At 43.2% G+C, this 14,372-nt stretch overlaps 1 protein-coding gene across 3 annotated transcripts in view; it reads right to left on the minus strand.

Moving 5' to 3' along the window:
• The window catches only part of KATNIP (katanin interacting protein), a 32,777-nt gene that overhangs the window by 17,998 nt on the left and 407 nt on the right, over positions 1-14,372 (minus strand). The window contains exons 2-10 of one of the 3 annotated variants that reach the window (XM_054993329.1): positions 13,840-13,911; positions 12,016-12,179; positions 10,921-11,012; positions 7,604-7,738; positions 5,819-6,080; positions 5,189-5,296; positions 3,100-3,302; positions 1,246-1,349; positions 491-593 (exon numbers count right to left, since the gene is read on the minus strand). In XM_054993329.1, the coding sequence (XP_054849304.1) occupies positions 491-593; positions 1,246-1,349; positions 3,100-3,302; positions 5,189-5,296; positions 5,819-6,080; positions 7,604-7,738; positions 10,921-11,012; positions 12,016-12,179; positions 13,840-13,901 (1,233 nt within the window). In that variant the 5' untranslated portion in view covers positions 13,902-13,911. Of the gene's footprint in view, positions 1-490; positions 594-1,245; positions 1,350-3,099; positions 3,303-5,146; positions 5,297-5,818; positions 6,081-7,603; positions 7,739-10,920; positions 11,013-12,015; positions 12,180-13,839; positions 13,912-14,372 lie in introns of those variants that run through there. The other 2 variants (XM_054993328.1, XM_054993330.1) reach the window with 2 other exon arrangements.

Raw genomic sequence — 14,372 nt, forward strand, 5'->3', positions numbered from 1 at the left:
TGCTGAAGCCGGTGTGGGGTGTTTGAAACAGACAGCTCCTTTCTTCCGCTGCTCAAGCAGCGGGAGAAAGGGGCTGTCAGTTTTACAGCCCCCGCACTGGGTTCAGCCACGGGGTCTGTGAAACTGACAGCCTCTTTCTCCTGCTGCCTGGCCTGTCACTTTCAAAGACCCCACGCTGGAACCAGTGCGGGGTCTTTAAAACTGACAGCCCAGACAGCAGGAGAAAGGGGCTGTCGGTTTCACAGACCCCGTGCTGGGTTCAGCCGATGGGCTGAAACCCGCGCGGGGTCTGTGAAACTCCGAACCGGCCACTGAACAGCTGGAAAAATTAGTTTGTTCCGGAAAAACATGGTCCCACAGAACGCATGTTTCTCTTCAAACAAACTGGCCGTTCCATACGGAATTTTGTTCTGAGGTTCGTTTCATGCCCATCTCTATTGACGATAAAAGGATTACAACGCTGTGCTTTATGTAACTAAAAAATTCATACCAGAAGTTGAGGCTGTGGCTGGACAGAACCTAGAACTGCAGGGTCATGGCAGGCCGATGGCCTCTCGATCTCTTGCAGCACTTTCAAAAGCTTCTTCTGTGGCCTGAAAAAGGGAGATCAACATTTAAGCAAACTGGAGAGGGGGAACCCAACACAAATACCGGATGATCTGTTAGACCAAAAAAGGTGCCATCCAGCTGCTTTGAAAGGTTCAGACTCTCTTGGTTGGGTGACAGGTGAGATGTGAGCAATCACACAAGATTCTACTGGGAAACTGACATAATGGCCAACCAAGCAATTATTTAGGCCCTGTTCCAAGAAAACTTTTTGTGAGTTACATTCCCAGGAACTGAACTGGCAAGCAGTATCTCACACTCTCTGCCATACTGGGCTGCCTCATTCTGACCTGCTCACCCAATACAACCCAGCCCTAGAACTGCCACAGCTACCAGCCATGCCAACCAGCAGCCTAAGCAACATACCTCCAAGCCCAAGACTGCTCCAACCATGCCATATGCACACTCACCCATTCTAGAGGAGTCATCTGCAATGGCATTTATATTCCCTCCTACTTGCCTTACCCTTATGTGGACAGAATTCTAAGAGGACCGGATGCAGGGAGAGGGTTATTAAACAAGATGACAGGAATAGTCACTTGGACACATGCATTTACATGAAGTGAAAAATATTATCACATTCAAACTGCCACTTAACAGTGCAAGGAAGGATTGTTTGTAAATAACCCCCTTAGCCACCTGTTTTCCAAGAGGCCAATCCTGTTGATGGCTGTGGAGATTACTCTTCCTTCCAGTTGCTTTGGGGGAGTCTTGGTGGCTGCAGAAGCAGATGGTGACAGCAACTGTGCAGGAGAGAGGGGGAAAATCCCTTCAGAGAGCTTGGACCACAATCAGTTTAAACAGTGAAGAGATGGGCAAGCTGCTTGTTTAACAGCAAAGAGCCAAAAGTGCCCCCAAGCTGTCCCTTGGCAGGCACAACTTGTACTGGCAAACATCTTTCCTTTCTTCCCTGTGGGAGCAGCAGCAGCAGATGGCAGAACTTGTGTGAATACCCCCCCCACACACACACAGGAGCAGCTTATATCACATTTTCAAGGGTCCTGGCAGCTGAACGAGTTTCCTCTCTCATTCTCTCTTTTTTAAAAAGTACTATTTATTTATTTACAATTTTTATAAATAACAACAGCAAAAGTATTACAATATATGGAAAACATTAATAAAACAGCAATTCGACAGTCAAAAAAGACTACGTAGTAACAGTATCTATTAGTGTTCTATACATCTGCCTTGGTTGCCCTATGAGGGCAAAAGGCAATATAAAATTTTTGTAAATAAATAAATAGATGAGTGTGACTAAATTGATGGGCAATTATGTGATGACATCATATGAAATCATATAGAATAATGAAATACTTAAAAACTGACTACTTAATAGACATATTTCAAAGGAGTTTTGAAGAGTTTTTTTTTATTGAATTCAAAGAAGTGATTAAAAAAGATTTGGCACCTCTTGATCCTGGACTAACTTCCTTTTCAGCTTAAAATTCCCAATAGTCTATCTTACACTACTAACTTCACAGTTTGCTGCTCTCTACTGTGCAAAAGCCCCTTCCAAAGGGATGAGGAAAAAGCACCAGGCTGACCATGTTCTGCCTCCCTATACATTTCTTCTCTAATGATAAGGATCCATAATTGGTGGTTGATGCACCAGAAAGCCTTGGATCTCCCTAGTTTGGGCTCCTCAGATATCTCTGTCAACCTTACCACTTGGCCCAGAAAATGCCCAATATCCCAAAAGGCTTTGAGGGCCTTCTCGCATGAAGGGATGGCTTTATGCCTTTCCTAAGCTCTCTGGATCCAGTCACCAGAACATCTGGTTAAAGCTCAACCATTTCTATTACAATTTGGGTACGTTTCTATGTGCAGTGTTACCATTTTTTTCTAATTCTGGATGTCTGGAGAGGCTTGATTTAGGTTGATCAGAGTTTAAATGAACAAAGGAGGCACAAAGAGAGCCCTAGGCAACCTGCCCTTAGCTTGCTCTTCAGTTAGGAAAGACAACCAGGGACAGGTACAGAAAAATAATCCCTTCAAGGATGTGCTGGGCTCTGCTCACTGAGCAGAAGACATTTGCTAAACTTCTGAAGTACTTCCTTAGTCTCTCAGATCCTTTATGTGAGGAGCATCATGTCTGCCAGGTGGCAGATCCAGTAACAGATAAGGATATTCTTTCTGCTGGCAGACTTGCACTGGATTTCAAATCAAACACCGGCAATGTTTGCCTTTTGCCTCCTGAAGAACTGTTTTTATTTTTTCCCGTAACTGCTTATTCTCTCCACTCTAATAAGTCCCAGACTAGTAGCCTTCCCCCTTAAGCCACTGGGGTCTGGGGCCTTCTTGCTCATACATTCAAGCCGGGGGGAAAACCAACTCAGCTTCCACAACTGAATCCCACTGGGGAGAGCAGTCCTTGAAAGCACTGAGAGGCTTGGAACATTGCACGCATGGTCAATTTAACAGACGGGGCTAGAAAAGGGAAGTTCATCTTGGGCTGGCCTACTTTGCAGAACAGAAACCATGTCTGTCACTGACCTCTGCAGAGATTGGTTGCTGCAGCTCAGCACACTGGGAGCCCACTGAAGCCTCCTGGTGCCTGCAGAGGATCTCCTTCTGAAGAGTTTCATTTTCTGCTTGCATGGCTTTCAGGACAAAGGAGGTAGAGTGCGCAGGGTCCTTCTTCTTGCATGCATTCTTTTGAATTGCAGAGAGTGGATTTTCTGTTTGTCTTACTAGTCCTAACATCCAAAACAGCAAGATATCCTTTGATTATTTTTTATAGTACAGAATCTTATCACAGACATCCCCACACTAAAGCTAAAATGGATATGTAGAGGCAGAAATAGAGCCACCTGATAAGAAATTCTCAAAAGAGACATCCAGGATGCAGGAAAGTGCAGACCCAGTTTAATACCACATGGAACAGAAAGTGCAGAACTTTCAAGGAGCAAGTGCCTAGCCTTCCCACCCCCAGCTGCTAGAGAGGGCAAAATAGTCCTCCAGAGAATCACTGACAATTTGGCATCAGCCACACTCCACTGACTAAAAACCTGCTTGGCCCCATGTAGAACAGAGAGCAGGCCAAGCAGCAGGAGAACAGACCAAGGTAAAATTCTGTTATTTCAGGAAGAAGGACAAAAAGAGCTGCCAAACAAGACAAAGCTCAAGAGCAGCAGAAACACTGCAACGGAGGAGGAAGACTTGGCTGTTTCAACTTTCCATGATCCGTCCAAGTGAGCATTGCACAGCTCAGATTCTCTTCTTCAGCTCTCCTTCAGATGGGTGGAGACCTAGCTAGACAAGCTTTGAGGCAGAGAGCTGTAGACATTGAACGTCAATCTGATATTTCAAGATCTCCTAACTATATTGTAACACCTCAAAGAGATTTATCTTTTTATTCCGGCTACCTACTTATATACTCTGGAAAATAATAACCGAAGAAGAGCCTTTACCCTTGCAAGATTTTCCACTCTGCCATCTACAATCATCGAGGGCAGATATCGGAAGATCCCATGGGCAGAGACTCTGCCCATGCAATAGTGGTGAGACAGAGACGACGGCGCATGTTTTTTTTCATTGTCCCCTTTACATTGTGATCTGCTCTGTATATATCCTACTACTACTTGAATGATCTACAGACATTTCTGATTCAGCCAGCATAAATATGTTTCTGTCCGACGGAAGTTCAGAGGTTAATCAGCAAGTAGCCAAGTTTTGCTCTCCAGGCAATGCTGATGAAGAACTGATTGCAATATCCAATACTATAACTTAGTCATACTTGGTTTGAGTCTGTGTAAATTTTTATCGACACCTGCTGTTAGTCCTGATTTAAATGCTAGATGCTCTACGATATATACTGGCCTTCTGGTTAAGCATCACACTATTACATCCTTAGTTTTGATTGGTCCTGGTGGACTTTTCTTAATATTGTAAATAAGTGTTTGTTTTTGATGTTATGTATTAGTGTCCAGATTTGTTCTATTTTGTACGTTATATTTTGCTTGCTTTTGTGCTTTCTATCTTTTTTCCCTCTGGCCATGGACTGTAAGAAAATAAATAATAAAAATGATCCAGTGGACCACAGTCGGTCAGAAACAGATCCCAGACACAGCTAGGAGGAAAAAAACCCAGCCTTAATAATGCCACCATTCAAGAGGTTTACAAACAATGTGGAAAGGCATTCTCTAATGATAAGGATCCATAATTGGTGGTTGATGCACCAGAAAGCCTGGGATCTACCAGATTTGCTGTTGAAGATGGAAAAGGAAGCAGCAGCAGCAGAAGCACAGTGACCTGGGGATCTTGGGAAGTTGAGACAGAACAAGCGGATGGTAGGCCTGAGCAAGAGGAGGTTGTTTGGTTACTAGAGACAGCTTTTGCAAACTCATTTCGAACAGCCAGGCTCCACTGGATGGTCCTCTTATGAAAACATGTCAGCAGAGAAACAGAGGCTCCCTGCAGGCAAAGGCCCACCAAAGAAATGCAATGAAGGCCACAGGCCTTCATCTCAGCTGGTGCTTGCTCTGAAGCTCCTAGTGCTGCTATAAGGTGCAGAAGGGGTGGAGAATAGCATCTCCCTTACTGGAGGGGGTTGTTTTCTGTTCTTCCTGGTGCAAACACCCACCAGAGGGCGGACAAATGTTTTGACTTTTGACCATCACAGGCTTGGTCAGGATGCAGGTTTCAGCATTCTCCCTTGTTTTTGCAGAAAGAACTTGCTCCTTCTTCAAGCCTGCAGAAAAACCGAACCAAAAAGATGCCAAGTTCAGCTGAATGTAGAAAATGTTGCTGAGAGAAAGCAGGTCTGCAGATGAAGGGAAAGACAAGCAGGTTGTATAGCACATGCAGGGCCCCCAAGTGCTCTGCAGTCGCTCCTCACTTCCAGTATCCGACAGGCTCCCTCACGTTTGGCATCAAAGGCAGACTTCTAATGCTGCCAACAGCATACATTTCTGGATCATGCAGAAGCAGAGCATTGTAGCAGACAAGGATAATTACAACATGCCACCCCAAACCCATCAGGTGACATAGGGCAACAATAGAACAATAACAATGCTAACATTTATTTTACTTTACCTGAAACTACCAAAGCTTCAAGATGCTCTACTGATTTATTTTCTAGTTGCATAAAAATATTCTCTTTTTCCTTTAGAGGTGATACAACAGCTTGTGGTCTAAAGAAACCTCTGATTTTGAAGACCTCTCTCAAGGAATCTACGGTATTATTACAGAGCTAGTAAAATATTGGACTTACTTGTGCTGGATTCCAGCACATTATGAGATTCAGCAGCCAAGCTGCTGTATCTTCCAGCCACTGGAAAGGTGGCTATAGCCTGGAGAAAGGACTTGGGGCTCTCTTGGGAAACTTCAAGTGACTCTTCCAAGGGTTGAGCAGACACCTCCTCTTCCACAGTCTCAGAGTCCTCCTCACCAGATAATTCATGAGGGGCAGCAGCCACCCAATCTTTCTCCATCCTGTTCTGGCTTACATCCAATTCCAAGCTCTGTTGGAGTTCCTGGCAAATATTCCGAACAGAATTATCATTAATCTCACACTGGCTGTGCAAATGCCCCCACCGCCATTCTTACATGAACCTGCCAGATCATTTTTAACAACAGAGGTGTTTAAAAAACAGCAGGATCTACTTTACAAAGACATGCATCTTTTTTGCCTTATAAAAGTGGTCAGATTTTATAAATTAAGTTCTTGTCAGCAGAACACTGTATTGGCATACACTGCAGTACATTTAATATAATACAATAAAATGGGCAAAGAACCATGATCATGACAACCAAATCACTTTTCTGCCTCCACAACTTGTATGGCAGAAGTAACCCTAGCAGAAAGCCCAAGGCCTCTTCCAAGCAAGACCTCAGGGCCTAAGGAGGAGTAGCCTTCTCCAAGGCAAGGGCCACAGGCATGCAACAAGAGTGCACAACTGCACGCCCACAGAAGGCATTCCTGTCATCTCCCTAAGAACCCAGGTAGGAAATGGGAGAGAGGGCTTGAATGTACTAATGCCACACATGCTGGTTGACTGTTACACTAGGGATGCAAATTTCGCTTTAAAAAGCAACCATTTAAACTACTGAAATATTATCATTTAAACAGGGAAGAATGAGATGAAAAATGGTCCTGGAAAATGCTCCACCCATAAAAGGAGGTGGGAGAAAAGGCCTACCTAGTAAGCCCCATGCCATGTGCAATTTGGCCGGGCATCTCCTTTGCTTGGCCATGTATGTCCTTCTTTGGAATAAGCATGTCCTTCACCATGCTACATGCTGTGCTAGGCATTTCCCCCCACACCATGCTGGCCGGGGTGAGGCTGAGCGCATCCTTCCCCAAGATGCACTGAGCAAGGCCACATGCTTCCTTCCCTGTGCTTAACTGGGTAGGGTGAGGCCAGGCACATCATTCCCCAGATCAGGTAGGATAAGGCTGGGCATGTCCCTTGCCAGACAGGATGAGGCCAGGCCAGGTTCATCCTTTGCTGTGCAGTGACAGATTGCACCTGCCCTTGCTTGGGGTCCAGGAGGGCCCAGTTTAATAATCTGCATCTAGACCATCTGTAACAATAATTTTGCTCAGCATCTTCCCATGTGGTCAGTCATCCACTGTACTGAGGAGGTTCATTATTGCTTTTATTAATTTCAGCAGTCTTTGTTCTCCCCAATCCCCCATCCTGATCATGCAGGCTGCATGGCTGATCACAAATCAGCACTGATCAAGGGAACTGTGAACGTCAGGGGAGCCCACCCCTCCCATTTGCTAGAGCACAACAGTACAGACTATGGAGGACACTTTCAGCCCAGCTCCCTCCCAGTGTGAGTCCCATACAGTAGACAGTTGCAGTCAGTTGTAAACAGGGAGTGGACCAATCTTCTCTATCAAATCCCAATCAGAGACAGAAACTCAGCTATGAAACAATCTGCCCATTTATTGAACAGTAGCAGGAATGCTCTTCTGAAAACAAGTCAGATGAATGGAACTAGTAGACTCTTCTCTGCTGACATTTGAAGCAATGGAAGAGATGCAAACCTGGGAGGGGCCATTTTGCTCACAATCACTTGTCTCCAGGTTAAGGCTCTCGTAAGGTTCAAAATCATCAGAGTACTCTGTAGGAGGAGCAACGTAGAGCTTAGATCCATTTTCTGTTTTGATCTGTACAGCTTTCTAGAAAAGAATAAGCCCATCATGGGCATCAGCATGACTGTCTGAGTGACCCTGAGCCAGTCACCATCTCCGGACTGGTTCACCCTCAGTGGGTCATTGCAAGGAAAACTCCAATGCTACCTTGAAAGCATGGTAGGATGTGAATGAAATAAACATTTCAGTATCAGTTAACCCTTCACCCTCACCATCTTTCCTTCCCACTAACTGGCATACACACTCCTTACATACAGCATCTAGTCTCTCTTCTTCACACATTCCCAGATCCTCAGAATCCTCCTTTGATACCTGGTATCACTGCCTGTTAATTGTTGATGGCCTCACCTTATCACCTTACAGGTGGCTGCTGAGAAAACTAAAGCATAAAAACAAATTCCCTGCTAACAGTTATGCTCTTCAACTTCATATTATTAATCTTCCTCATTCAAAGAAGAAATGTCAAGAGCATTCTTTTTTTTCTAGTTCTGAACCTTTATTGGATAATCTAGCAACTCTGAATATGAGGAGGACCTTCTGGATCAGATCAGGGTGGGTCCATTTAGTTCAGAACCCCATTCCAGAAACCTCAGCAAAGCCAGCACTCAGCGAACAAAGCCTGCTCTTCTAGGTGGCCCTCCAACAACTTGTACAGCCTCCAAATACAGAGGTTCCATTTGACTATCCTAACTAATAGTTATTGATGGACTTCTCCTATTCCATGAATTTACCAAAACCATTTTAAAGACATCTAAGCTAGAGGCCAACAATCATGCAAACACATGATTCAGGCAACTGAAAAGATGTTTGTATATGGAAAATCACTGAACAGCCAATACAGGAATAAAATAGATTACATAATTAGAAGTGGAGAAGCTGCATTCTCTCTGCTAAAACAAGAGCAGGAGCTGATTGTGGTATATCAATAATATAAAAATAGAATAAAGCTGTAGAGAAATACTAAAAGAATCATAGTGCCAAATGATAATCTAAATAACATCCTTGAAGAATTTAAAGACCATGGAAAGAATGGATTTGCATTACTAAGCTGAATTGATTAGGAACCTGAAAAGCTGTGGGCTGAAACCAGAGACATTATTAAGGAAGAATGTGCAAAGACTTATTTCTTTAGCCCCCCAAAAGGAGAAGCCTAGGTGGATGACTGATGAAACTCTTTAAGATTGCTAAAGACATATGAAAAGCAAAAATAAAGGTGACAGAAATAGGGACACAATTCTAAGCACAACTATTCAGCAACTTTCAGACAGAGACAAAGAGAAATATTATAATAACCAGTACAGAGAAACAGAAGAAAACAACAAAAAAGGGAAAATAAGAGTTCCACAAGATGCAGGAAACTGAAGGAATTCAAACCAAGGCTAAGGATGCTGAAAGATCAGCAAGGAACTAGAACTAGAACAAAGGGCATTTTTTTTTAAAGATGGAAACAATACACTGAAGAACTATACAGACAAGATGAGAGGCTGACAGATTCATTCAAAGAAGAATCTTTTGATTAAGAGCCTACAATTTTAGAAAGTGAAGGTGGATTCAGAAAAGGAAGAGAAACTAGAGATCATAGTGCAAATTTACAATGGTTAATGGAGCACACCAGAGAATTTCATACGAAAATCAGCCTGGATTTTATAGATTACAGCAAAGCTTTCAACTGTGTGGATCATGAAAAGCTATGGACAGTGTTATAAGAAATGGGTGTGCTAAAAAATCTGATTGTGTTTATGGTCAACCTGTACTCTGGACTGTTAGGACAGAATATGGAGAAACAGAATAGGTTCCAATTGGCAATGTTGTCAGATAAGGATGTACATTATCTCCCTATCTGTTCAATGGATATGCAGAACACATCATAAGGAAAGCTGTATTAGATTTAGATAAAGGTGGAGTGAAAATTAGTAAAAGGAACATTAACAATTCGAGATATGCAGATGACACTACATTACAGACAGAAAATGGTGAATACTTGAAATGACTACTTATGAAGGTTAAAGGAGAAAGTGCCAAAGCAGGATTACAGACAAATATCAAGAAGACAAAAGTAATGACTACTGAGGAATTTCACAATATTAAGGATGAAAAAATTGAAAATGTTAAAGGTTTTCTATTCCTTGGCTCAATCATCAACCAGAAGGGAGACTATAACCAAGAAATCAGAAGGAGACCATAAAGGAAAAGCAGCCATGAAGGAATTGGAAAACATCCTTGAGGCTAAAGATGTGTTGCTGGGGACCAAAATTAAGATAATTTATATTATGGTATACCCCATTACTATGTATGGATGTGAGAGCTGGACAGTGAAGAAAGCTGACTGGAAGAAAGTTGATTCAATTGAAATGTAGTGCTGTAGCAGTTTTACAGATACCACAGATGGCCGAAAAAACAAGTAAATGGTTCTAGATCAAATCAAACCTGAATTCTCCCTAGAAGCTAAAATGATGAAACTGATACTAGTATACTCTGGTCATATCATGATAAGTCTCACTGGAAAGGCAATAGTGCTAGGTGGATGGTAATAGGAAAAGAGCAAGATCCAAAATGAAATGGCTTGACTCAATAAAGGAAGCCAGAGTCTCCAGTTGGCAAGATCTGTGTAAACCTATTAATGACAGGGCATTTTGGAGGTAGTTGCAGAGAAAATTGGAAGTCCTTTTAGTCTATATAGTTTGGATTATTTTCTTTTTTGTTGTTTCTTTGTATTATTAGTATGTAGTGTTATTTTTGTTATGTTGGTTAGTTGTTCTTTTATTAGCTTTTTGTGCAATTGTAGTTGTTAGGATTGTTCTTGAATAATATAAAACTCTCAATACAAGAAAACCAAAACGACATTGGCCATTTGAAGTGCCGTGTTATTTTACTCAGAAATGTAATACCTTGCTTCTATCTTCATTTGAGAGCGATCGTCCCTCCTGATTATAGACAGCTGATGAAGAAGCTGAAAGGAACCTGTCTCAGCAGCGCACAAGGAGGGAGCTGTTCCCAGCCAGACTAATAGCCCAGATTGAAAAGGTCTAAGGAGTTTCTTGATCCCCCACCAGGCCAACACCATCTACTCTGACTGCCAAGCTTTACAGCTGTGAAACTATGGCCTTGCCTAGCCCGATGCCTGAGATATCTCTTCAGCTGGAGATGACAGAGGTTGAAGCTGGGGTCCCAGATGCATAAAACAGGCCCTCCCTCCTGGCTTTCCATACCTGGAGCCATTCTCTGCGCTGGTTTTTACTTGGGGCACTCCGTGTGCTCCTCACTTGCATACCTTCTCTCAATAGGACTCTTGGGCCAGTATCTGAAAGTAAATTAGGGGTAAGCAGTGTTACAAGGACTGGAAGGAGTCAAAAATCATCATTTCCTACCCGCCTGGTATGCAGTAGGAATTTCTACAGGGCGATTCACAAATTATCACCTGGAAACAAAGTACCAAATGCTGAAAAGGATCCCTATCATTCTGGCAAGAACTGCAAGCCTTTGAACTACATGTTCCTGTTTCTTCACAGCCCTGGTTATAAGAGACATAAAAGCATGTACTGTGTGCAGCTTGTAGTGTTGTGTTTCTAAAATTATCGCACACCTAACCCACACTCTTTTCTAAGCAGACTAGGTTAGTTCCAGGATGGGAAGATGAGGAGAGCCATGGATACTCTCCTGCTCCTTTCTGATCCCCTAGCAGCAACAGGGCAGCTCACTGGCAGCAGTTGGTCTTCTGTTCCTCTGTCTACCTGCCACTTCTCTCATGAACATGCCTTTTCTCTTGATTGACTATGGAGCATGGCTGGTATCAGGCAGCAGCCAGCCAGCCATCTGGGTGCCCCCCAGCTCTTCCTTCCAAGTACACACTATGCCAGTAAACACTGCAGCAAATACCATCAATCTTGCATCCTTTGGCAGAAAGGCAGGAAAACTTAAAAACAGGAAACCAACGGGGCAGAATGAAGGATATGATTTGCAAGCCCAATTCCCTTCTCCAAAAATGCAACTGCCAATGGTATGGTACAGGGGTTGGCTGACTTCAGCCCTGAGTGATAGACTTGTGTTTTTTACCACAGTCCCTGAAGTTCACAAATGTATTTTCAATCTATAAAGTAAGAGAGCATACAGAACTCTCAACAATTAAAGTCATAACTTATGCTCAGGGTCACATGATCCAGATGTTGTTCTGCTTAGGACCAAAATATAATATGCATTAATGGATCAGATCGAAGTCCACCAGTGAACCACAGTCTGCTTGCTGCCTGCTGCCAGAGCGGCAATCTTGGCCTGTACAAGTACTATATGAGAAGGCTCGAACCCACCATATGCCCTCGCTGTTCGTGTGCCACTTCTGAAAGTCTTCTGAAAGCTGACCTTCTTGCGGCCTGGTTCTGAATTGGCTCCATTCACATATAAAGTGAAGCCTTGTTCCAACTGCTCCAGCTTGATCTGTACAGGGTCTTTCCTCTGAAGATGTCTCAAGAGCCTGAAACCGAAAGCACAGCCATTCTCCTCTCTGTTGCCTCTAATAAAAGGTAATGCTTAGAGTGCTGGCCTCTGTGAGTTATTCCAGTCCAAGCCCTCTGACCGCCATGTAGTGATGGAGCTGAGAACTTGTGCAGAATTGGACAAAGAACAAAATTATTCCTATTAACAGTGGAACTCCAGGGGGAATCTTGACGAAACTCCAAGGGGAGTCTTGATGAAACCACAATAATGATTCATCTCTCTGCCCTCCTAAAAGCAACTTAACTGGCAAAGGGAGTAGGTCTGCTGAAATCTGTCTGCCCTCTGGTCTGATGGGATCTACTGGGAGGGGGCAAGATGGAACCTCCTGTCCTTGAAAGGTGTTAAAGAAAAATGACTAATATGAACAGTTGACAGTGCAATCCCATGCAGAGTTATTCTAAACACAGAAGCTTAGACTGGAATAACAGTGCATGGGATTGCAATGTGTAATATATAACTAAAACAACAATTTGATCTAGATAATACAGAAGTGAACCTGGTTGCAAAGGTGGAGACCCTGAAGGATATTGTTCTTCTCATTTTCAAGGAGTTCAGTTGACCCTTGCAGACTTGATTAGGAGACTACGGGTTATACGGGATCCACCACTGCTACTACAGAAGGAAGTAAATACAGCGGCAACAAAGGCCTTCTCCCAACTCAAATTAGCCTGGAAGATGGCCCTCTACCTTGACATGGCCATCTGGATTCATGCCACAGTAACATTGGGACTAGACTACTGTAACGGATTCTACCCTCAAAGTCAACTTGGAGATTCCAGCGGGTGCAGAATGCCACAGTCAGAGCCCACTCTGCAGTCACTCCATTGTCAACCCATCTGTTACAAGGCTCAGTTCAAGGTTATGGCTATCACAAAACCCTTCATAGCCTTGGCTGGATGACCTCTATCTCTATGCTCTGCCACAGCAGCTTTGCTCATCTGAATAGGGCCTTTTGCAGATACCGCTCTGCAAATGGGGAAAATGTGGCTTCTCAGTGAATGGCCTGTCTGGCCAGGAAAGCTCCCAATCTCTTGGCTTTCTGCAAACTATGCAAAACTAAATTATTTGGGAGGGTTTTTGCTGCACTGGAGGGAAATGCTTCAGGGGTAAAGCAACATGGACTGTAGACCATACTGCAGGAAGATGTAAATATGATCCTAGGTAATTTCTGTGTTGTTTAATAGATCACAACAAATTACATATGCTTTGTTTCAACAATGTTTCATTTCTGCATTCCTGTATTTGAATTTTATGCTTATTTTCAAATTTCTGCTATGCATACCCTATTGTATTGCATATTAAATGTCTCAGCTGATGACCACATGGACTTACATTGTGTAATCCATTTTGGGTCTCCGTGAGAAAAGCAGACTATAAATTACATAAATGAATGAATTTGTATTTATAGTTTGATTTTCTGCTCCCCCAAAACCCTAGAAGCAGCTTCAAACTGCATGTTGTCAACTGTCTGATTTCAAATTATCTTTTCTTGTCTTCAGAAGAGAAAGTTTACATAAGGGGTACTTGCTTGTGTGAGAAAAACCTAAAAATCTGAGCCAGGTTCCTTCAGGCCAGTTACTTATCCTCTGTCTGATGATACAGTGAATTACAAAGCCAGAATGAACTGCCAAGCCTACCTGTTTCTCTGCTGAAGCAATACTAAATGTTCATCGTGCTTCTCATCAAAGTCAGTCTCCATGTCCTTGACTCTGAAACATACACAAACACCAGAACTTGCAAATGGGCTACATTGAAAATATGTTTCAGTCAAGCAAACTCAGCTCTTTGATAGCACATTTTGCTGCCCCTGAACTGCAGATCAATTGCAGGCATCAAAGCAAAGCTTGATTCTTTTAAAGAATCAGTGACGTGGCAAACTAAGATAAACTTGGCTGAAACTCCTCTGACCTGCTCCTTCATGCTGGGCTTGCACTGTGTTTGGACATCCATACGATGTCTATTAGCCTTGCTGCAGGAAGGTGTTCGGTGGGAGGCAGAGGAAAAGTTGTTCCTCTCTCTTCATATGGGGAGAGGATGTATATGTGTGGTGACTGTCCATGCTGATGGGGGCACAAAGGGGATGCATTTGGTATCTGTTCCTTCAAGCGCGTCTTCTTTCCTCTCATCGGCAGTGGCTCTCTTAGGGGTCCAGGCAGGGAGAAGTCTTTCC

The sequence above is a fragment of the Eublepharis macularius genome, chromosome 12, assembly GCF_028583425.1.
Source record: "Eublepharis macularius isolate TG4126 chromosome 12, MPM_Emac_v1.0, whole genome shotgun sequence".
NCBI lineage: Eukaryota > Metazoa > Chordata > Lepidosauria > Squamata > Eublepharidae > Eublepharis > Eublepharis macularius.